The 23,647-nt window shown below is 41.2% G+C and overlaps 2 protein-coding genes and 1 long non-coding RNA gene across 9 annotated transcripts in view; 2 read left to right on the top strand and 1 right to left on the bottom strand.

Annotated features, from left to right (window-relative positions):
- Positions 1–9,816: 9,816 nt before the first annotated feature.
- 4930524J08Rik (RIKEN cDNA 4930524J08 gene) lies at positions 9,817–10,548 on the bottom strand. The gene is made up of 2 exons (XM_030254981.1): positions 10,531–10,548; positions 9,817–10,446 (listed from the first exon to the last, which is right to left on the bottom strand). Exons 1-2 carry the CDS (start codon positions 10,546–10,548, stop codon positions 9,931–9,933), a joined length of 534 nt encoding a protein of 177 aa, XP_030110841.1. The 3' UTR covers positions 9,817–9,930.
- Hnrnpd (heterogeneous nuclear ribonucleoprotein D) overlaps positions 10,353–23,647 on the top strand; it is a 23,196-nt gene continuing 9,901 nt past the window's right edge. For 3 of the 7 annotated variants that reach the window (XR_389258.4, XR_389257.4, XM_006534735.4), the window contains exons 1-4: positions 10,353–11,091; positions 12,893–12,949; positions 22,096–22,264; positions 23,300–23,461. Coding sequence is in view for 5 of the 7 variants with exons in the window: in XM_006534735.4 (XP_006534798.1) it covers positions 10,859–11,091; positions 12,893–12,949; positions 22,096–22,264; positions 23,300–23,461 (621 nt within the window). In the remaining 2 variants the exon portion in view is untranslated. The remainder of the gene's footprint in view (positions 11,092–12,892; positions 12,950–22,095; positions 22,265–23,299; positions 23,462–23,647) is intronic. The other 4 variants (NM_007516.3, NM_001077265.2, NM_001077267.2 and 1 more) reach the window with 2 other exon arrangements.
- On the top strand, positions 12,956–21,579 carry Gm42127. The gene is made up of 2 exons (XR_880475.1): positions 12,956–16,588; positions 19,199–21,579. It is a non-coding gene; the product is annotated as a predicted gene, 42127 (long non-coding RNA).

Here is a 23,647-nt window from a genome sequence, read left to right as displayed (position 1 = left end):
ATTGATAATCATTATCCTAAACATCCGTTATTACATTTTATGTTATTACATCCAGTAATATTTCCAAAGGTAACGGCTAATACCCCTATAAAGGGAGCCATTGATATTTATACAGATGGATCTAAAACAGGAATTGGAAGTTATGTAATTAATGAAAAGGCTGTAAGGTTGCAATTTACACCAGGAGCCCCTCAATTGGTAGAATGTTTGGTGGTTTTAGAAGTTTTTAAAAGATTTCCTATGCCCATAAATATTATCTCTGATTCTGTTTATGTAGTTAATGCGGTTCTAGCATTAGAGACTGCCGGAAAATTTAAACAGTCTAGTCCTGTATCTGAAATTTTGAGGAAAATACAAAATTGTATTTTGATGCGTGAGCATCCCTTTTATATTCAACATATTAGAGCACATACATCATTACCTGGACCTATGGTTAAGGGGAATGCAATTGCTGACTCAGCCACCAGAGACATGGTTTTCCTATCACAAAGGTCTATAGAAAGTGCTAAGAATTTTCATCAGCTTTATCATGTCCCTGCTTCTACATTACGACAAAAATTTAAGCTCACACGAACAGAAGCCCGAGATATTGTCCTACAGTGTGGTAAATGTGTAGAATTTATTAATGCACCTTCCGTGGGTGTTAATCCTCGCGGATTGCGACCCCTAGATGTTTGGCAAATGGACGTCACGCATATCCCATCTTTTGGGAAATTACAATATGTACATGTATCCATCGATACCAGTTCTGGTGTCCTACATGCCTCTCCCTTGACAGGGGAAAAAGCAGTTCATGTCATATCTCACTGCTTAGAGGCCTGGACTGCATGGGGCAAGCCCCTAGTGTTAAAGACAGATAATGGTCCTGCATATACTTCTTCTAAATTTAGTCAATTTTGCAAACAAATGCAAGTAAAACATATTACTGGATTGCCCTATAATCCACAGGGCCAAGGCATCATTGAGAGAGCCCACCGCACTCTGAAACAATATTTGCAAAAACAGAAAGGGGAAATAGAGGCTATGACGCCAAAGATGGCTCTATCCCTTGCAATATTTACTCTTAATTTTCTAAAATTAGATGATGCTGGAAGATCACCAGCTGAAAGGCATGGACAATGGCCTCAATCGCCCAATGAAATGGTCAAATGGAAAAATGTCCTTGATAATAAATGGTATGGCCTGGACCCTATCTTAATCAGGTCCCGGGGAGCATTTGTGTTTTTCCACAGGGTGAAGAAAATCCACTTTGGGTCCCGACGCGACAGACAAGGACCATGAAAGAGCAAGATGAACCCCAAGATGATTCTCCTGCTCCTGATGATTGAAACCAGGATAAGTATACCTTTATGGGCCATAGTAAGATCATGGCCAGTACCTTTACCGGTACATTCCAATTCTTCTACCTAGCCTTTGTTTTTTGCAAAGGAATGTTTTTTGGATGTGCCTTATGCACAACAAACTCCTCAAGAGCCACGGGTGTATAAGAGTACTAGTTTTCATTTAAATTATACATTATGCTTTGTGCATAATGTGGATAAACCTTTTACACCCTGTATATTTTTTAAGAAAAAGATTATCTCTAATTGGGCAGATCAAATTAATACTGCTGACACTATAAGTCAGATAGCAGAAAAAACGTCTGAGGCATTGCTTACCCTGCAAAGGGTGGATTCTCATATCACCTCAGGGTTAATGTTAGTGAATCAGAGAGTGGATATTTTACAACATGACATGGAACAGATGATGGATGTCATACAAATGAGTTGTGTGGCACCCACTTTGCATGTGTGCATTACTCCCAATAGGTACATTAATAATTCTTTTATTAAAAGTACAGACCTATCGAATTACCTGAAGGGGAACTGGTCGCAGGAGCTGGAAAGGTTGCAGACGAGGCTGCAGATGCAGATCCTGAACCTTAATGGGACCAGAGTGGAACCAGTGACCCTTGGAGACTTTACCTCTTGGCTTACCTCTGCTTTTTCTTACTTTAAGGAATGGGTGGGAGTGATTTTGTTTGGTGCTGCCATATGCTGTGGACTGGTGTTCATGCTCTGGTTGGTATGCAAATTCAGAACCCAACAAAAACGTGACAAGGTGATTATAACTCAGGCACTTTTAGCTATTGAAAACGGCTCCTCCCCTGAAATTTGGTTATCTATGCTCAAGAATTAGTCAGCATGAGATGGGATGAGAGAGACTCAACGATCATTGATCAGCCCTTGCTCATCAATAGGGTGATCATGATTTCCCCACTAATTCATTTTTTGGCTGGCCTCTTTTGCAGAGTTCGCCCTAGGTCATTTAGCAGTTATTGTCACACAGCACTGCGGTATCCAGAGACGGGCAACTTTCCTCGTGCACAGTCCAACCTAAGACATGGGGCCCTGTGGCGATAGGGTTACCCTATGACGGGTAAGGCTGTGACATTAGAGGAACGACCTAAAACAGGAGCCACGGTGGATGGGCATAATTGCACAGGCCTAGTCCAGCCTCATTTTATTAAAACAAACGGGGAGATGTGGGAAGCCACATGTGCCGTTGCTGAGTGGCACTGACTACTGCTGGCCACCACGCATAAGATTGGACAAACAACCAATGTGTACATATGCAGTAAAGTTTTTTGCAAAGACACTGCCTGGCCCAGGCATGATAATGAGGTTCTATAAGGTACTGAGAGTATAACCAATCAGATGTGAGACATGCAAATGAGGTATGATAATGAGGTTCTGTAAGGTACTGAGAGAGAGTAGCCAATCAGATGAGGAACATGCAAATGAGGCTTAGTGCATAACCAATCCAGGTGTGAGACACGCCCCTCCTAGGCCTATAAAAGCAGCACCAGTTCTGGGCTCGAAGTCTTTTCGCCTCTACAATCAAGCTCTCCCAATAAACGTGTGCAGAAGGATCCTGTTGCAGCGTAGTTCTTCCTGGCCAGTCGAGCTCGCGCAAGATTTGTGTGTGTTGTGTGTGTGTGTTTGTATGTGTGTGTATGTATGTTTGTGTGTGTGTTTGTGTGTGTATGTGTTTGTGTGTGCGTATGTTTGTGTGTGTGTGTTTGTGTGTGTATGTGTTTGTGTGTGTGTGTGTTTGTGTGTGTGTTTGTTTGTGTGTGTTTGTGTGTGTGTGTGTTCTGCTGCATTACATGAGGACCACTTGAATGAGCATAGGTGCAGCATTATTTATCCAGACAAGAGCAACTTACGCATTACTACACCATGAGGAATGTGGCCCTCTTCCCAGCAACTATTAACTGCCTATAGGTCTCCAGGGAGGGGGCGGGGTTAATGAAGCTCCACCTCCATCCGTGAGGAAAGGTTCAAGACAGTCTCCTGGGGGAAGTCTCATGAAGGTCTTGTGTCTGTCTAGTTTTATTAATTTTTTTTCAAGATAAGATGTTGTTATAGATTCTGATGATTAGCTTCAAATTCCTGAATTCAAATGACCTTCTTGCTTCAGCTCCCAGAGTTGCCAGGATTGCAAGATATCTTCTTCATACTGAGTGCAAATATTTAATTTTTATTTATTTAATAATTTATTTGAGATAGGTCTCAAATAGCAGCACACTCTGGCCTCAAACTAACTATAACTTCTGATTATCCTGCCTCCATCTCCCAAGTCCTGGGACTGTAGGTTGTGTGCCAGGATGTCCAGTTTATGTACTGCTAGGAATGAGCCCAGGTTCCAAGTGTGCTTGCATGCTACACACAACTTTACCAACTTAGCCCCAGCCTCAGCCCTTCAAGTCATTGTTCTCCTCCTCCTCCTCTTCCTCCTCTCTTCCCTCCTCCTCCTCCTCTTCCTCCTCTCTTCCCTCCTCCTCCTCCTCTTCCCCCCTCCCCCCCTCCTTCTTTAAAACAGGGTGTCATTATGTAGCTGTGGCTAGCCTGGAACTCACAGTGTAGATGAAGGTAGTCTTGAATTCACAGAAATCTACTTGCCCCTTTGCTTCACAAGTACTGGAATTAAAGTATGCCACCAGGTCTAGCTTAAGTCTCTCTCTCTCTCTCTCTCTCTCTCTCTCTCTCTCTCTCTCTCTCTCTCTCTCTCTCTCGGCCTTTTCGAGACAGGGTTTCTCTGTATAGCCCTGGCTGTCCTGGAACTCACTTTGTAGAACAGGCTGGCCTCAAACTCAGAAATCTGCCTGCCTCTGCCTCCCGAGTCTCATTTTTAATGTCATTAAAATGTGCTTTTCTGTGCAGATGACAGCATTCAGAAAAATTATTAGTCACAGGTAAATAACATTGTTTTTGTAGATTTGTTTATTGACAGAAGACATCCTTTCTCTTTAATTCACCATCCTGATGCCTTTCCCACAGTACACTGTCTCTATAAAGCATCCAAAATGATCCATTTCAGTTTAAGGAAGTTAATAACTTTAATCTGTCCAAACCATTTCACGTTCCTCATAACTTTAAAAATGAAAACAAAACGTAGGAGGCTCTGGGAGGTGTCATTCCTGGATCCCTCCTCTCAGATGCAATTCACTATACTTCCTTTCCCCTCTTCTCTTAGCAGCACTGACTTCTTTGTTCCCGTGAGCATCAAGCACTCTCCTACCTCGGGTCCCCTTTCCTAAGCTTGCTGTGTGGTGTTTTCTCCACTTAGGGTCCTGGTTCTCAACCTGTGCATCGTGACCTGAGACCATTAGAAACACAGATACTTACAATTCAAAACAGAATCAAAATTACAGTTATCAAGCAGCAATGAAAATAATGTTATGGTTTTGGGTCACACACATGAGGAGCTGTGTTCGAGGGTCACAGCATCAGCAAGATTGAGAACCGCTGCTCTAGGGTCTACTTGGTTTCTTAGTTAGGGTCTTACTGCTGTGAAGAGACACCATGACCAAAGCAACTCTTATAAAGGACAACATTTAATTGGGGCTGGCTTACAGGTTCAGAGGTTCAGTCCATTATCATCAAGGCAGGAACATGGCAGCATCCAGGCAGGCATGGTGCAGGAAGAGCTGAGAGTTCTATATCTTCATTTGAAAGTTGCTAAGAAAATACTCACTTCCAAGCAGCTAGCATGAGGGTCTTAAGCCCATGCCAGCAGTGACACACCTACTCCAACAAGGTCACACCTCTTAATAGTGGCACTTCCTGGGCCAAGCATATACAAACCATCACAACTGGTTATCTCCTTGGAGTCTCTTCTTGTAAACTATATTCTCTGTTCTATCTTTTGCAGCTTTAAAAAAGATTTGTTATACATGTGAGCTTACTTGCATATATGTATATGTACCATGTACATGCCTGGTACTCTTGAAGGCCAGAAAAGGGTATCAGATCTCCTGGGACTGGAGTTACAGACAGATGTAAGCTGCCATGTGGGTGCTGAGAACTAAACCCCAGACTTGTACAAGAGCAGTGTGTGTGAATTGATGAGCCATCGTTCAGCCCCCACGACATCTTATTTTCTTGTCGCTATATGAAATTACAACATCGACTTATTATTTGTCCTGCCCACTGGGATGTAAGCTCCATGTGACTAGAGACTGTTTCATACATGTATATTCCCGACACCAGAAACTTAATCATGCCTCGTCTTGCATGTCTGATGCAAGGAAATCTAAGTAGAAACTACTTCCGCATTGAAGAAACTTTTACTTCCTTGTTTTGTTTTGTTTTGTTTTGTGTTTTAGGCAAGCTATCACTCTGAAACTCAGGCTGACCTCAAAATCAAGGCTATCCTCCTGCTGCAGCCTCTCCGTGCTAGGACTGTGCAACCCATATGCAACTTCTAAGAAAAATGGATTGAGAGGCATTTTGAAAGTAGGAGTTGTTAATTGAGTGGATGGGCGGGGTGAAATTAAAATGACTATCTGGTTTTTGGCAGGGTTGCAGGAGGGGGTGGAGATGTCAGGAAGATGGAGGAAGTAGATTTGTGGGAAAAAGTATAGTTTCAGACATTTGAAACTCAGGACGTCTCTGGTTTTCAAAGTGGAGGTATCACATAGATCGTTGGGTGTGCCACTTTGCAGTATCATGACTAAATTTTCTTATTGTTTGATTTTTTTGTTTTTTGTTTTTGATTTTCGAGACAGGGTTTCTCTGTATAGCCCTGGCTGTCCTGGAACTCACTCTGTAGACCAGGCTGGCCTCGAATGCAGAAATCGCAGAAATCCGCCTGCCTCTGTCTCCCAGGTGCTGGGATTAAAGGTGTGGGCCACCACATCATTTTTGAGTGGTAATTTTTCAATTGTGTTGAAAGGCACCCATTTGATATTTCAGTTAAACAGGTAGAACTAATTATTGTAGCAGATTTCATTACTAAAATAAAACCTCACTGTTAATAGTTGATGAACCTCTATATTTTTTAATAGAATCTGAACTTATTGATTACTGAGACTGATATGAAGGTTTATTGCCGGAGAAATGGGTAACTTCACCTAGTATCATAAAACTAAAAACAAGACGGGCAGTGGTGGCGCACGCCTGTAATCCCAGCACTTGGGAGGCAGACAGATTTCTGAGTTCGAAGCCAGCCTGGTCTACAGAGTTCCAGGACAGCCAGGGCTGCACAGAGAAACCCTGTCTTGAAAAAACAAACAAAACAAAACTAAAACTAAAAAAAATTTTTTTTTGTTTTGAGGTTATAAAACAATTGTATCATTTCCACTTTTCTTTTCCTCACTTCAAACCCTACCACATAGCCCCTCCACTGCTCTTTTAAATTCATGGTCTCTTTTTAATTGTTACATATATGTGTATCTATCTATCTATCTATCTATCTATCTATCTATCTATCTATCTATCTATCTATCTATCTACCTACCTACCTATCAATCTATCTATCTATCCATCCATCTATCTATCTATCTGTGTGTGTATATGTTTGTGTGTATTCCTAAATATATAAATACAACCTGCTCAGTCTGTATAATGTAACCTGAATGTGTATGTTTTCAGGGCTGACCATTTGGTATTGGGTAACCAATTGGTGTGTGCTTCCCTGAGGGAGACTATTTCTTCTGATGTCAGCATTCACTGTCACCTGTACTTTTATTTTATGCAGATGTGTTTTTTTTTTTTTGACTGCATGCATGCCTATGCACCACCTGTGTGCCTGATACCAGAAAAGGCTAAACAGGGTGTCAGGTCCCCTGAGACTAGAGTTACAGAAGGCTGTGAACCGTCTTGTAGATGATAGGAACTGAAGCCAGATCCTCTGCAAGAACAGCATGTGCTCTTAAGCGCTGAGCCATCTTTCTAGCAACAAAAACAAAACCAACTCTTAACAAAATGCTTTAATCCTGCTGAGGATGTTCTTCAGGCAAATAAAGGGCCCATCCTGGTCACATGCTAGTTAACGTGATTGAAGGCTGTGAGCTTGTGTGCTTTGTGTAGCAATGTGTTCTTCTTGTTGTTTCTTCTTGGTCCTGTTATTTGATGTTTGAGTAAACCATCCACACCACCTGTAGATTGGATCTAGAAGGTTAAAGCCATTTCCTTATCTCTGGGCCACCTTGTCCTGGAGAGAGTGACTCCAGTCAAAGTATCAAATCCATGCTGATTTTTGGTAGTGCTGTGGGTTGACTCTAGGGCCTCCAGCATGCTAAGCACTGGATTAGAACTGTTCTTACTAGGGCCTCACGTAGCAGCATCCCAGCATGGCCTGAAACAAACTCAGAAGCCTCTGTGGGGAAGGAAGCTTTGATGGCCTGGACACTGAGGGGTGATATTGCTTCCTTCCCAGTGGTTTGGGAAAGTCAAGTGTAGCTTCCCCAACCACTTCTTATGTGTGGAATAAAGCTTAGAAAATACCTTTTCTTTCTTTCCTCTTTAAGAAAGTTCATACATCAAGAAATCTCTGGGTATATTTATGCCAGTGATAAAGTGAGAGAAAGAGGAGAGCCATTTGAATTCTCTAGGCGAAAAAAGTCTGAAAGATTTTGATCATTTAAAAAAAATCAGCCGGGCGTGGTGGCGCACGCCTTTAATCCCAGCACTCGGGAGGCAGAGGCAGGCGGATTTCTGAGTTCGAGGCCAGCCTGGTCTACAGAGTGAGCTCCAGGACAGCCAGGGCTATACAGAGAAACCCTGTCTCGAAACAAACAAACAAACAAACAAACAAAACAAAAAACAAAAATCAATGAGCAATTATTGGGTCAATACAGTCTCTTACATAATTTCTACCTTTATATAATATCTGTTTTTATATAGGTGTGAAAATATAACTAGGGTATAGAGGAATGTTATTTTTGTTCTTCAAAAACTAATGGTGTCTAGATGGCTGTAATTAAGAAGAGCAGAGATAAAGAAGGATAATGGGCTATGCAAAGTGGTGATTAATTCACCCTGAGGGGTCTGTGAAATGCCACAGATACAATGACATTGACTGGGATGCTGGCAGCCGGATAGCTCACCAGGCCAATAAGGTTGAAATCACACAGTTGAGAAAGAAGTTCAGGTTGGAGGAAATGACACAAGGTGTAGAATTTAAGGCCCTAGGCTAAAAATGGTGGCTCAACCCTATAATCTCAGCATTCCTGAGGCTGAAGCAGGAATACTGCCCAGAGTGTGAGGCCACCTTAGGCTATACAGTGATCTCCAGGCCAGCCTGGGTTACAGACCCTGTCTCAAAAAAGAAAACAAAACAAGGCACGTAGGCCTTAGTGTGAGGAACTCTTGAGTAACACTCAAATTCCAGAAGCGACAGGGCTGCCTGTGAATTAAAGTAAACTTTTTTCGGTAAAATGATGTCTTAGTTACTGTTCTACTGTTGTGAGGACCAATGCAATGTGTAAGAGAAAAGCATTTGGTTGGGGGCTTGCTTCTAATTTGAGAGGGGTAGTCCAGTGTCAGCATGGTGGGAAGCAGGCAGGGTAGGCAATGACCTGTGGGCTGAGAGCTTTCCATCCTGATCCACAGGCAGCAGGCAGAAAGGCCTGGTATGGCCTTTGAAACCTCAAAGCAAATTCCATGAATACCATCTCCCAACACAGCCATGCCTCCTAATCCTTCCCAAACAGTTCCATGGCATGGTGACTAAAACATTCAAACATAGGAGCCTTTGGGACCAATCTCTAAACCACTACAACCAGTTTTTCTAAAAGGCTCATCATTTAAATCCATAGGATAAATAAAAACCTCGGGTTCATCCAAGTTGTTGCCAACCTGCAATATTTGACTTGAGTCATCTTATTTGGTCAGTATTTTTGGATGGTAAAGAAAAACGTGGAATCACTTCTTTTTCGCCAATCATCTTGGTGGTTGCCTGTCTGTGATTTGCTCAATGTTGAAGACATTTCCACTATTTGATGCATATTCTTTCATTTTATGGATTCTGTAACAAACTGTAGTGATAAATCTTGTTTTAATCGTTGGGATTTTCAGATTATGTACAGTTACTGTAAATTGACTTAAAGTACACCATGGGAAGCATTTATTTAAAATTTTTTTATGTGTTTTGCTAAGGGGTAATGCCAGGTTGGCCTCAACAGTCCTTCCTCCCTTCTCTGGGATCACAGTTCTGGGATTACAGCGTGTACCTAATTAGCTGGGCTGAAGTCCTGTCCCTGTATGCTGTCTTTTGTAAACTTCTCCAAACCCTGTTTGGAAACTGGATACTTACTAAGCAGTCGAGTGGTTGACGACAAAAAAAACCAAACCAAACCAAACCAAACCAAACCAGAAATTCCATTTTCTTCTAAGTCTTGCAGGAAGCTTCAAAGTCTAACTCCTGAGTAGGAATTCCAATAGGTTTCTTAGCGATTAATTTTAAAATCGTGAATCACACGCCTAACGGCGTTTCATTTTTTTCTTTTTATAAAATCGCCACCTCAACACCACAAACCCAGAAACCTCGTAAAGATGATTCATGACATTTATATATCCTGTTTAATACAAGGACTGTAACTCGTAAAAAAAAAGGAGCCCTGGAGTCGACCTTAATACATACACTTCCCAATCCATAGTGACTTCAAAGAATCGTGGCCGGCGTTAGGCTCTTGTAATAACGGAGGCAAAGCTTAAGACTAGGGAAGCAACTCTGAGAAGAGGCAGCCTCGACCATCAAAGCCGCCTTTGGACAGCGCCGCGGCGGAGCCTCAATGTCACCCGGCGCAGGGACGGCGGAGCACTGCACAGGCGCGGCCCGCTGCCCCACGCAGGTCCCGGGGCCCACAGCCGTGGCTCCCTGAGGGCAGCCTCCACGAAGTCTCCGCTGGGGATGGACGAACCACACCCCTCCAGGTCGGCCGCGCCTGCCAACCAAAGCCGAGGAGCGGCCGGTGACTCCAGGAATCCGCGGAAGGGCGGGGCCAAGGGACGGGGGCGGGGGAGGCCTCTCTAGCCGCGCCCTCGAACCAGCGCTCCTTGTTCTCGATGGTACCCGCGCGCCCCTCTTGCGCACGCCACTTCCGGTCCTCTTTAAAGGCCCGCGCCGCGCGACCGCGGGGCGTGAGAGCCAGTCGGAAAGGGACGGGGAGGGCGGGGCCTGCGCGGGGGGCGGGGCCTAGCGGTGGACGGGGGCGGGGGAGGCGCAAAGGGCGCGCTCCGGAGCCACGTGACCGGGACGCGCCGTTCTTCCGTCGGCCATTTTAGGTGGTCCGCGGCGGCGCCATTAAAGCGAGGAGGAGGCGAGAGTGGCCGCCGCTGCTACTTCATTCTTTTTTTTTTCAGTGCAGCCGGGGAGAGCGAGAGAGCGCGCTGCGCGAGAGTGGGAGGCGAGGGGGGCAGGCCGGGGAGAGGCGCAGGAGCCCTTGCAGCCACGCGCGCGCCTTGTCTAGGGTGCCTCGCGAGGTAGAGCGGGCATCGCGCGGCGGCGGCGGGGATTACTTTGCTGCTAGTTTCGGTTCGCGGCGGCGGCGGCGTCGGCGGGTGTCGTCTTCGGCGGCGGCAGTAGCACTATGTCGGAGGAGCAGTTCGGAGGGGACGGGGCGGCGGCGGCGGCAACGGCGGCGGTAGGCGGCTCGGCGGGCGAGCAGGAGGGAGCCATGGTGGCGGCGGCGGCGCAGGGGCCGGCGGCGGCGGCGGGAAGCGGGAGCGGCGGCGGCGGCTCTGCGGCCGGAGGCACCGAAGGAGGCAGCGCCGAGGCAGAGGGAGCCAAGATCGACGCCAGTAAGAACGAGGAGGATGAAGGGTGAGTAAGGGGCGGCCCCGGGCAGCCGCTCGCCAGGCCCCCTCCCCCTCCCCGCCATTAGGCCTCGCTCCCGCGACCGCCCGCCCGCCCGCAGGCCCCAGTGCAGTCGCCCCCTCGGCCGCCCCTCTTGTACCTCGGGCTCCCCCCCGGGCCTGCATCTCCTTCCCTGCCTGCTCGCCCCCTCCCCCATCACACACGTTTCCACCTTTAGCCGTCACCATGCTACTCCGCGGCCCGCCCTCTTTCCTCCCTCGCCGCGGGTCTCCTCCCACCGATGTGGCCGCCAGGATTTTTTCCCGCCTGTCGGAGCTTACCCTCCCACCCCACCCCCACGTCTCCCGGATTTCTAACCTCTTAGGCTTAAAAATGCAAACGCACAGAAAAGCTTTTTACCAGGGTTGCCAAGGTTGGTCGGGCGCTTCGCCCTCGCCCCCGAGACGGTGCGATTATTGACACGCTCTTGCTTTGGGAAAGCTGTAGGCTGTCCACCTCTCTTTTCTCCCGCGTCGGCCGCAGGCCATTGCTTTTAAATAGTTTTCGTCTTAGGATTCGTTCGTTCTGTCCACTTTACGCTGTCACCACGACACGCTCCTACAGGCCCTGCGTTTGTGCTGTAGACAGACCGGGCCTGCCAAAGTCCCTGGTCTGCTGGCGCGTTGGTGTGGCTCCGCGGGCTCCATTTAAGTCCTTCCTGGTCGATGGGGCCTGTACTTGACTGGGGCTCTTCCACCTCCCGCCTGCGGTTGCCCTTCCCCCATTCTGCCAAGTTATTCTCTCTATGCACCCTTTTCGCGCCCTCAGATTCTGGGTTGCCTATTTGTACAGATTGTAGTCTTTCCTTATTTAGTCTGTGCAACTACATTTTTTACATCTCTCTCCCGCCTTTTCAGTGCCCAGGAGCCTGTTTTGGTTTCTTCTCAGTCTCACCCTCTCACTATTGTTCAAAGGAGCCCACTCACCCTTTAATACGCAATAAATCCTGTGGTGGTCAATGAATTAGTTTTTTTCAGGTTTTTTTAAAATACTAACTTGCTTCCTTTAATTGAAGTAACTTATATCGCCACCAGAAGCTGCTTTTAATAATGTTAAAATGCAGCCTTTGGGAGCTGAGTATCATTCAGGAGACAAGGAAAGGGGGTTCGATCCGGGTCCTTAGATTTTCTTGTTCCCATTACAGATTGCTGATCTTGAGTTATGGTTTCGATACTTTTTATAGTGGGGCTGTGCGTATGCAATTTTTTTCACTATAACCAGGAGAAAGTTTTGGTGGGGAGTTTTTAGAAAGGTGTCATTTTAACCCGTGATTTCCACTACTGGTTAAGAGTATAAAATTTGTAGGGGTGTTGGGACAGTGGAGAAGGACTTGGAGTATAATGTTTAAGAAAATCTCAGTTCAGGCTGATTCTCTGCAGTCTGCTAATGGTTGTACTGGCTTTAGTGGGGAGTTGAGGGTGGGATGGGAAGTGAATTTAATTAAATGGAACTAATATTGAACGATGTGTGGCTTAATTTGAGAAGGGAATACATGTTAAATATTTGAAGAAATTAAGGTTTTTTTTTTTTTTAACATTTTGGTTTTTGCTTTCTGAATTCTGTTCTTTGGACAGAGGCACCAAAATGGTTAATTTGTAACTGGGGCAGGCTTTCTATTACCCTTGAGTTTTGAAGTTAGAAAGTAGCTAGCTGTTTTTGAAGTTTTTTGTTGAACTGAAATATAAATGAATTAGTTTTTAACCCTAACAATGTCAAAAACTAAAACTAGAATTTTGATTGGTTGCTGTACCGGTTGTTAATTCCCTAGCCATTCAAACTCCTCCCCACGACACACTGAAGCAGCGGCGGCACAGCGGGAAGAATGGTAAAACTTTTACATTTTATTTCTGTCTTATAAAGATTTCAGTAGTCATAACATGCAGAGGCTCTGTAATTTAGTTGCCCATTGAGTCCCAGGAGATTTAGACATTAATACTGTAGGCTGAGTCTTGTGCCTGGGATGTAAGGCCTTTCTAGATACCCTAAATAATCTGGGCAAGAACGCCATTGCGTGATATGCTGTGTGGTAATGCATGATGAGTTGACAATTTGACCAACCTAAACTAAATGTAATTATTAATTTTTCTTTTAAATATGGGCAAACAAAAGTTACTGTATTTTCATTTAGTTTTTATTAGGTTGAAATATTTTTGTTTAAATTCTAAGCTTAATGCTAAATATAAAGGTTACTTGATAAAGATACTGCGTGTTAAAATGTCTTGCATGTTATACTGAAGTATTCTGTCAAGTAGACAGTTCCTTAAGTATTACTATGCTTTATGCAAAGTCCTGTATACTTTAAGCATTGTGTATATATTCATAGGTGGGCTAAATGTGGCTTTCCACTACAGCTCTTATCAGGCTTTTTATTTTCAGTGTGATTTGGCTGGGATGTTAATTACAGTTGGTTGACATGTGTTCACATTTGCATGACTTCCCTTGGAGGCTGGTAGGTTGAGCATTCTTTTTACCCCACTTCTCCCCCCTGAAATGTCAGTCTCTGCCCTTAGGGTCATACTTTGATCTTTACCATTGGAGGTTAGAAAGCCAGTACATTGCCTATGTCTGTACAAACCATATTCTATTAAGTTATTTTGGATAACACTTAAATTTTATATGTTTTTTTTTTTTTTAACTTCCCTTCTACTGATATTTGTCCAGTTTTAAGTTGGGGGTAAAGAAGTTTAACAGATAAAAGAAACAAAATGGAAAAAAACAAACTAGGGTCTGAGTGTGACATAATAATGTTTAGATGAATATTCTGTCTTGGTGCCTGCTGGGCACAGTAAGTTGACTAATGATGGCAAATTAAACCTTATTTGACTTCTATTTGAACCTTAGTTGTTTGTAGTAAGTTGAATTGACCATGTTTTAGATTAGAAGGTCATTCTTTTTACTGTTTAAAAAAGTTATCTTTGTCCCCTCGTTCAATAAGTAGCAAATGCTTGTAGAGCTTTCTGGGATCAGTTTTTGGAGAAAGTTTGATAACTTAAGTGTAAATGTTATGGAACTGTCCAGATAGATGATGCTGGGTCTCCACTGGCAGCCTTTCTGAAGTAGTAGGTTTTACTCAAGCAGTCTTGTACTTAGACGGCATCCTTACTCTCCAGCACTTGTTTTGGAGACAGTCTCACTGCGTTGCCCAGGCTTAGGAGGCTCTTCAGCTGCCAAGTCTCTTGGACTACAGGTGTGTGGCCACTGTGACCAGATGTCCCCTGTTGTTCTTCCCACCTCTTTCTCTAATTTGATTTGATAAATGTCAATTTACCCAACTCCGTTTTGTTGCAGATGCTAGACTTTCTGAGCAAAACAATGAAGATCTTTAAGCATACCTTTTTGGTATCTATATGTGTACACTCCATGTTTCTGTTTTCCACACCAGTTTAATAATATAATCTCTGTAGTGGAGATGAGACCAGTCAGTAGATTAAATGCCCTGTGAAGTTAATTTCTTAAAAACACTTTGGTGTGCAGTGCAGCTCCTGTTAAAATGAAGTTTCATCTTGAAGTACTATTTTTGAGGAAAGGTCTCCTACATGCCTAGGCTGACCTTGGCCTAATATTCCTGTGTCCACCTCAAGTGTTGGGGACTGTAGGTAAATGCTACTCTTCCTGGTTTTCCTGCTAAAATATTTTTTAAAGATGAGTTTGTTATTTGACATGCTTTATTATGTATTATTGTTTATTCATATGTGAACATGAAGTTATTTTTAGAAAAGCACCCTTGTTTCAAGATTAATGAGTTTGTTAAGTGTCTCATCATAGTGAAATTGCTTTCTGAGTTACTTTAAAATTGTGTTTTGATGTTGGGTTCACGTGTGTGTGTGTGTGTGTGTGTGTGTGTGTGTGTGTGTGTGTGTGTGTGTGTGTGTGAGAGGAGGTTAGTGAGTCTGCTCTCATTCTGTAATGTGGGTCCTGGGGATTGGACTCTGGTCATCTTGTTGGCCACTTTACTATCTACAACTTTTAAGATCCCTGTTATTTCTTAGATATAATTAGTTGCATTGGAATTCCTCATTTTGCTTTCAGTTTGTAGTCTTTATAGTGCTCTGGTTCTTTGGGGGTAGGTAGTGTCTGCTGAAATGTGCATGCCACATTGTATGGAGGACAGTTTTGGAAATTGAAAGAACATTGGAAACCTAGAATACTGTGTCAGTTTTGTAGACAGTTTTACCAGCTTAGATACAATGACTCATCATTCCCACCCTAACCCCCACCTCCAGAATGTGGTTGAGTAGGAAGCTCGACAGTTTCATTGAGTTGTCAGTGGAGCACTTGTCAGGGCAGTACCCAGCTGGCCTGGAACCGTTAGTGTGTGAGCTCAAGTAGAATCTTGTGGAGATTGTTCTCTGCTGTTTGAGAAGGGGATCACACATGTCTTTAAAATATTGGAGAGTATAATAGAAACCCCAATGTTACTGGAACAGTTTGAACATTGCTCTGGGGGGGGGGGGGGACGACGACCTTGAGTATCGAAGTGCTAGATTGACTGGCCTTGATTTAGTGAGATTGGATTTATTGGCCAAGAATGTAAGTCCATGTGTGTCCATGTTAATTTCTTTTGGTAAAATTGGAAGCTGAAGCCTTAGATTTAGGAGAAGAATATTCAGTGTTTTTTTTCCTGTCCATAGTGGAGATAGCTCATAAGGCTTCTTAAGTGTGTGGGCAATGTTGTGTTCTTGAGCCATATCCCCATCCAGGAATACTAGATTTCGATAACACTTGTCGTCTGTAGGAGAGAGATGGAATAAACAGTCCCGGGACTAGACTGGAATATCATCTAAAGTCTCAGTATTTTGTTTTCCAAGACAGGATTTCACTTTTTAGCCCAGAGATATGGACTGCCACTTCTTGGCAACTTCTTGTTTTTGACGCAACACCTTAAACGTCAACAAGTTTTCTTTGTGTTTAATGACATCTTCTATATATTGTTTTAGTAATTTAACCTGAGTAGTCTGAGGTATGTAAGACATCTCATGTTTATAGTTAGATTGGTAGATGCATGTAGTTCTGTACCTCATAGTTCATTTTGCTGTGACTTAAGGCCATTAGGAAAGATAACTAACCATCTTTATCCTTTAGGTGATGTTAGAAGCCATGTCAGAGAACATAAATACAGACTGACTTCCTATTTCACTTAATGACTATGCTTCAAATGTGCATGCAAGCAAGTGAAGTGATGTGGAACTGGCTGGTTTGATCTGACTATAGTTGTGCTTCAGTGTTACAGTAAATAGGACACTAAACTGGATGCAGGAAGCCTGGGATTTGTTTCTGTTACTTCCACCACTGTGGTCTAAGATAATAAATAGAACACATTTTTACTTGGTTTTCTGATCTGTTTGCTGGAAACAATGCTCACCGTAGGAAGACTTGACTGCACAGCCTGCTTTCCTATTTTGTGTGTATTTATCCAATGCCCTAATAGTTGCTACTGGCAGTGATTTACTCCTGTGGAGTAAAGGTAAGCATATTTTAGTTTCTGGAGTGTTAAACTAGTATGTTCATGCTATGTACTTGAGAGTATTTTAGAGTGGAGAAGACTACTTCATTCTGACATTTGTCTCATAGTGATAGCTTTAAGTATTGGGTTCTATACTGAAATGTTTGTCTGCACTTGAGACTTGTCTACATTTGAGACTACATACATAAATATATATATGAATCAGGAAATCCACTCTGTCTACTCTAGTCTTAGACAGGAAAGTGACAGCCAATAATACTGAAAAAGCAACTGATAAATGTTTTGGGAACGATCTTCAGGTTTTTGTTATATTAAAAAGTAATGTGATTTTAAAGCATTGAAAAATGGTAGGGGTTGGGGATTTGGATTGGTGGTGGAACACTTATTCTAGAGTCCTGGTTTAAGAAAGGTAAACATTCATTCTTTTTTTATTAGTGATATCTAAATTGATGCCAAATAGAAAACTTAAATGATTGTGAATAGCTAGTGATCTTAGTTACCCTGAACCTTAACCTAGGCTAGGGAAACCCACCCCAGGCTTGAACCTTTAGGTGAGTAGGAGTTTACATCATAAATTGGAGATTTTTTTAGAAAGTTAGTATATTGAAAATACTAAGCAAAGCTCTTAAGGTTTATTTTTAAAAGCTGTTGTGTTTAATTTACTAGATGTTATACCTACCTTTCTTCTTTATATTTTTGACACAGGATCTTATTAACTATGTAGCCCTTGCTGGTCTGGAATTCACTGTGTAGACCAACTGTCCTCAAGCTCCCAAAGAGTCTGCCTCCTGAAAGGAGGGAAGTCTCTAGTCTTCCTGGGAAAACTGGGAGGATGTTTTCAACCTAGTTATCTTTTTTATGCAGGTTGATTTCGGTTTCCTTTGAAGTTTGAGATTTAACATAAAAGAATTTAAAATCTTGCTTTGAAAATATATGCTCTTTTATGTGTTAGTCTTGCATCCTTTTTAGCACTTAGCTTTAAAAAGTGTAATATAGAAAAAAACTTACTGAGTAATTGCCTGTTTAATAGTGGGCAGCTAATATCGGTGTGTAGATTTTACTGATGATTTTTTTTTTTGATTAGCTAAACAATACAGTTTTAAATAGTTAAAAAGTAGTTTTCAAATGCCATTAACCACATCAGATACAAGTTTTGTTATTGTCAAGGGTTTGTCAGGCTATTTCCAGGATAGTTTTTATATATATGGTATATGTATATCCCTACTGACAGTTGTCCAGGGTTAAAAAGTAATGGCCTCATTCTTAGAAGTAGCATGATGATGTTTAAAATAAACCCTAATTTCTAAGGAAAATGTTAATTAATACGTGCCAGGGAGATTTTATTAGAGTTTATCATTGTAGCATTTTAAAAGTTGAGCTTTAATGATGGGGTACCAGAAGAATTATGTAAGTAAGTATTCTTGAATAATATTACTATAAAGGATGCCAGTGAATGGGCTGATATGGCTCAAGAAAAATGTATTAAGCTAACACTTGGTGTATTTTTTTTTTTTTTTATGTAAGATAATGAGCTGATGGAAGACTTTAAACATTGTTTTATCTGAAAATTGGGTAAGGGTAAAAGCCTCAGGGAAAGCATCTTTAGATACAATACTTATCATTGAGTTTGGAGTGTTGTTGTCTTCATAGTTTAGAAAAAATTAGCTTTTTATGTACTTGGGAGAGGATGAGGGTATTTTATTTTTTTAAGACAGAGTCAAACAGTAGTTCAGGCTATTGGTCCTCCTGCTAGTTTCCTAAGTGCTAGGATTGTAGTCATGGACCACCATACCCTGCTAATTAGGAATTAATAAGACATTTTCTGTCAGCCATCATTGCTTGTTAGGTGTTGCCTAGTGCTTTTAATTATTTACTAAGAAATCTTGGCATAAATGTAGGGTAGGGAGAGGACTTCAGAAATGACATTTATAAAGGTTCATTCCACTAGAGGAACCAAGGCACACCACCTGAAACACCAGTTCCAGGTGTATCTACACTTACATGCATGACCCAAACAGAACACACACATGCCCGTAAGTGTGAAAACACTTACACTGTTTAATAGCTAATTTAAATAGACTTCTATCTTTTCTTTGGGCCATTGAAATACTTTGCTTATAAGTATGATTAAAGAATTAAACTATAGGGGAGGCAGGTGTATCTCTCTGAGTTCGAGGCCAGCCTGGTCTACAGAATAGTTTCCAGGACAGCCAAGGCTACACAGTAAAACCCTGTCTCTAAAAATGAAAGAAAAGAAAGAAAGAAAGAAATCAAACTTTGCCAGGCAGGCATGGTGCTGTGCATAAATTATCACAGTACTCAGCACTGGGAAGGCTGAGGCAGGAAGGTTGCTACAAGTTTGAGGACAGGCAGGATTACATGAGACTTCAAAAAAAATTACAGTAGTGGGGAACAGATGACCCTTGTAGAAGTAAGTTCCTTAATTGGGATTATTGGTTCACTTAGAACTAAGAATCACATTTAAATTTAGATTGCAGCATGAAGAATCATTTTGTTGATACTTGAACAATTCTCTTGATAGTTTTAAATTGGCTACTTAGAAATTTTAAAGTTCTTTTGACTTACTAAAAAGTGTTTACATCTCTGCAGGAGTGAATAGCAACTTGAAAGTAACCCTCTCGTTTAAGGCTCCCTATTGGACACACAGTAGGTATTGTGCTTTACACACATGGCTGTATAAAGTAACCCAAGTTAGTGTTAATATTAAGGAATCTCAGACTGAGAGGAAGTTCACGTTAGTATTCTAGAGATCCTACAGGAGGTACCCGTTTATACAGGTTAGTGGACAAACACTAGGCTGTACACTATATAGTTAAAGCTTGTGACTACAGAATAAAAATGGGTTGGATTTCATACTTCCTATTTAGTAAAATAGAATACAGTGTTGTGGGTTTTGTAATGTATTGGGTTTTCTGGTTATCTGTTCAGCTTTTCTTAAAGCATAAGAAAAATACAGTTTTTTTATGCTACCAAAATACTGATACATTTGTCATAAGCTCAGAAGCTGTTGTACTTCACACAAAATTTGGAAAACTTACCTGGCTGTTTACAGTGTGGAAGGGAGATTTTCGTTATAGAACGAGTAATGACTTGTTGGCAAATTGAATTGTTGGCAAAACTTAAACAAAATGTGTGTTTTAAAGGCTAAACGAGTGCGATCCACATTAGTCACAGCCAGTTTCAGAGATTGACCATACTAAAGTAGCTTAATAGAGATAACAGATCCCTAGGCTGTTACTCGGGACTGTTGTATTGAAGGCAGGGTGTGGTTTGTAGAAGAATATCTCATTCCTTGAAACTAATTGTGGCAGCTCCACTGGAGATGGAGGCTGGAGAATTCCCACCAGTTTGAGGCAAGCTTGAGCTGTAGTGTAAGACCCTGTCACTATCTTAACATATTTCGTTCAAAATAGTTGTGGATTAAAAAGACAATTAGTACTTGAGGAAAGAAATGTAATGTGATAAATAAAAATGTTGACCAGAATACTTAATATTCTGGATAAAAGGCATCTATTAACAGAAGAGTTTTGCGTGAACATTTTTAGCTCTGTTATGGGTGGAAAAGTTTGTTTGTTACAGAGCACTTCATTAGGTCAACTGATGAGTTGGTATATCTAATATTTCAGAAAATTAATTTTCTATCTAAAAAGAAGTCATATGACTTAAAAATAGTAGACTTATTCTATGTGTTATGTTATTATCTTTTATTTTTATTAAAGAAGTATACATAGCAATTTTAAATTGAGGACATTTCCCCTACCCATTGCTTTTATGAAGTAAAAACAAATTCTGTCTTGATAATTGGTTCACTAGACAGAATTTTCTTGTTCTAGAGGTTTGTTATTATTCTGTACTGTCTTTTATAATAATTTTAGTTTGGCAAGACTGAAATCGTTACAAATTAATCAGTTATGGGAAATTCTGTATCACAGATGATGATTAGGTAGCCGAGTCACAGCTGAGTTTGTTTCTGTTCTAGAGCGTGATAATGGATATCTGAGAGACTTTTGCTTTATAGTCAGTGTCTTTTCTTCTTTTAAAAAACTAGCATCTCCCTCACCTTGAAAGACTGAATGTTGGCAATGAGTTTTCATTAATGAAAGTAGTATTCTGGATCTGTAGGTAAAACACTATTTATAGCAATGGATATTTAAACAAGGGTTATATTTTAGGAGTTATTCAATTGAAAGAAGAAATGTATGTTGAGAAGTTTTCCATGGAATAAGCAGATATTTAAAATGTACATAATGGGTTTTGATTTATTTGATTATAAAATTAAATGGCCATAAATCTTATTTTAGGACTAGACACTTTGAGGAAGTCTTGAAAATTGGGGCTTGCTCTATAACATGTTCAAGGTTGAAACACTAACTTTAAATGGAAAGTTCAATATGCCTCCTAAGAGTTTCTTTGAATTAAAAGTTAGTTTTGTTATCAGCATTAAGTTAACCTTGTAAGAATATTCTGTAACATTCCAGTTAAAAACAGATGTACTAGAGGTGAAGATAAACTAATGAGCATCTTATTTCCAGAATAGGCTGTAGTGGCAGCCTATTAAAAGTCTACAAAGTGGAGATGTTTCGTATGAAAGACTTGCTTATTTATGTCTTTCTAGAGCTGAAAGTTGGTGTCTTTCCCATTCTTTTCCATCACACACACACCCATATGAAGATGAGGAAATTCTGAGTAGTCGTGTAGCCTTTATAGGACTAGTTTTATCGGTTTACTACTAAGTTTTCAGTTTGACCTTTTTAAAGAGTAAAAGGTATAGGTTTTCTTTTATAATTACTACTACTAACTTACTGGTAAAACAAGCAGCTGTAGAAAGGATTACCACTGCTGCCAGAAACTGCTTTGGGCATTTTGCTGCATGTTGAGACTTTGTTCTAATGGCCTTTCCTGGAGTGTTTTCCATTTATCATTTTACAGGCCTAAACATGTATTACTTGTTAACTGAGGCTCTCCTGTAAGTAAATCCTCTAAGTTAGTTAGATGTGGTTTAGTGGTCTTTCTGTCGGAGTGTTTACATGATGACTGTGGTCGTCTTGATGGAGTCCTGCACGCGAAAAACTCTAGTTGACAGTTTAGAGGACTTAGCATTTTTCCATTTTATATATGAGTTCTGCAAATGGGAGAACTATTAAAAGTAGAGAAAGGAGTCTTGCTGTAGATAGGATGCTGGGGCTGTAATGAAGATTTGATAGAATCTAGAAACTAAGATTTTATCTGTTAAAGAAAACTAATACTTTTATTTGGCATGCAAATATAAATATGTATATGTATATAAATATCAGGAAATAGCTTCTTGCTCAGTATTGTATTTGAACAGAAGGAGCAGTGCTGAGTGGAACTTTAAACAGTAGGGTTTGGTAGGTGTCTGTAATAAGAATAACATTTGAAAAGAAGGTGTGTTACTGATGTGTGTAAATGTAAGACAAAGTTTAATTTTCTTCTTAACATTTTAATACTGCTTTTTGTCTTTACAGGAAAATGTTTATAGGAGGCCTTAGCTGGGACACCACAAAGAAAGATCTGAAGGACTACTTTTCCAAATTTGGTGAAGTTGTAGACTGCACTCTGAAGTTAGATCCTATCACAGGGCGATCAAGGGGTTTTGGCTTTGTGCTATTTAAAGAGTCGGAGAGTGTAGATAAGGTAGTGTGTTATATATATATATATATACATATATTCTGATTAATGAAACCTGGAGAGTTTGATACAGTAAACTTGTGTTATATGTTCTCTTATATTTTTTGTTGTTTGAAACAAGGTTCTGTGTAGCTTAGGCTGGCCTCAAGTTGTGCACATGGCTGAGGACTACCCTGAGCCGCATGCCTCTACTTTCCAAGTGTTGGGGCAGCAGAGGTGCTGAACACACCCTGTTTGTGCCAGTATATTTTTTGGAGAGAGAGGTAGATTTATGGAATTATTTACTGATACTTTTCATGTGCCAGCCTTCCTAAATTGAAAGTGACTTTTAAAAAGGACAGAGATTTGTCTGGGGGCAGTAGCTTGTGGTTAGAATGTATATTGTTTATGTTCAGTTCCAAGAGGATAGAGGGGGTATGTTATAAACAGTATGACAAGTTGGCAAAAAGGGCCCAATTTAAAATAATGTTAGATAAAGTTTCCCCCCTTTACTCTGATTCTCAGAATAGAGTAGTTCTCTCAGTCAAATGTCTACAGGATGATCAACTTTTGATTGTCATTATTTTGGTTCTGCACTGAGGGGAAGTAGCAACCATTGTTTACATTGTTATCGGTTAAAGGTGATGGTTACCTAGTAATCAATTCAGTTGGGGTGATGTTTCCCCTACATCAATTCTCAGTGACTTTTATTTTATTTTTTTATTTTTATTTTTGGTTGGTTTTTCAAAACAGGGTTTCTCTGTATAGCCCTGGCTGTCCTGGAACTCACTTTGTAGACCAGGCTGGTCTCGAACTCAGAAATCTGCCTGCCTCTGCCTCCCGAGTGCCGCTGGGATTAAAGATGTGTGCCACCACCGCCCGGCCTCAGTGATTTTTATACTTGGGCACTAGTTTGTGTTAGTTGATGTCATAATTACTCTGTGACTTGACAGTTAAGCCAGTTGACATGGTATTGGTACATTGTGTGATTATTTGTAAGTATTTTATTTCTGAACAGTAGTTAATTTTTACATATTAAAGTGAAAAATTTAATTTCCTTAGGTCATGGATCAGAAAGAACATAAATTGAATGGGAAAGTCATTGATCCTAAAAGGGCCAAAGCCATGAAAACAAAAGAGCCTGTCAAAAAAATTTTTGTTGGTGGCCTTTCTCCAGACACACCTGAAGAAAAAATAAGAGAGTACTTTGGTGGTTTTGGTGAGGTATGTTGTGTTTTGATGAAATTTATGTCAACATTTTTGTGTGATGGCACATTAAGTAGATTTGGCCTTCTGGGTTTTTCAGAGTTGTGAAGTAGTTTTGTTTTGGTAATAAGGATATTGATGTGAACAGATCTGAAGATTGGGTAATTTTTTTTTCTTAATTTTTGAGTATCTGTATATATAAAG

This window comes from Mus musculus, chromosome 5 (assembly GCF_000001635.26).
Source record: "Mus musculus strain C57BL/6J chromosome 5, GRCm38.p6 C57BL/6J".
Taxonomy (NCBI): Eukaryota; Metazoa; Chordata; class Mammalia; order Rodentia; family Muridae; genus Mus; species Mus musculus.
This window is presented reverse-complemented; position numbering and strand designations above follow the sequence as displayed.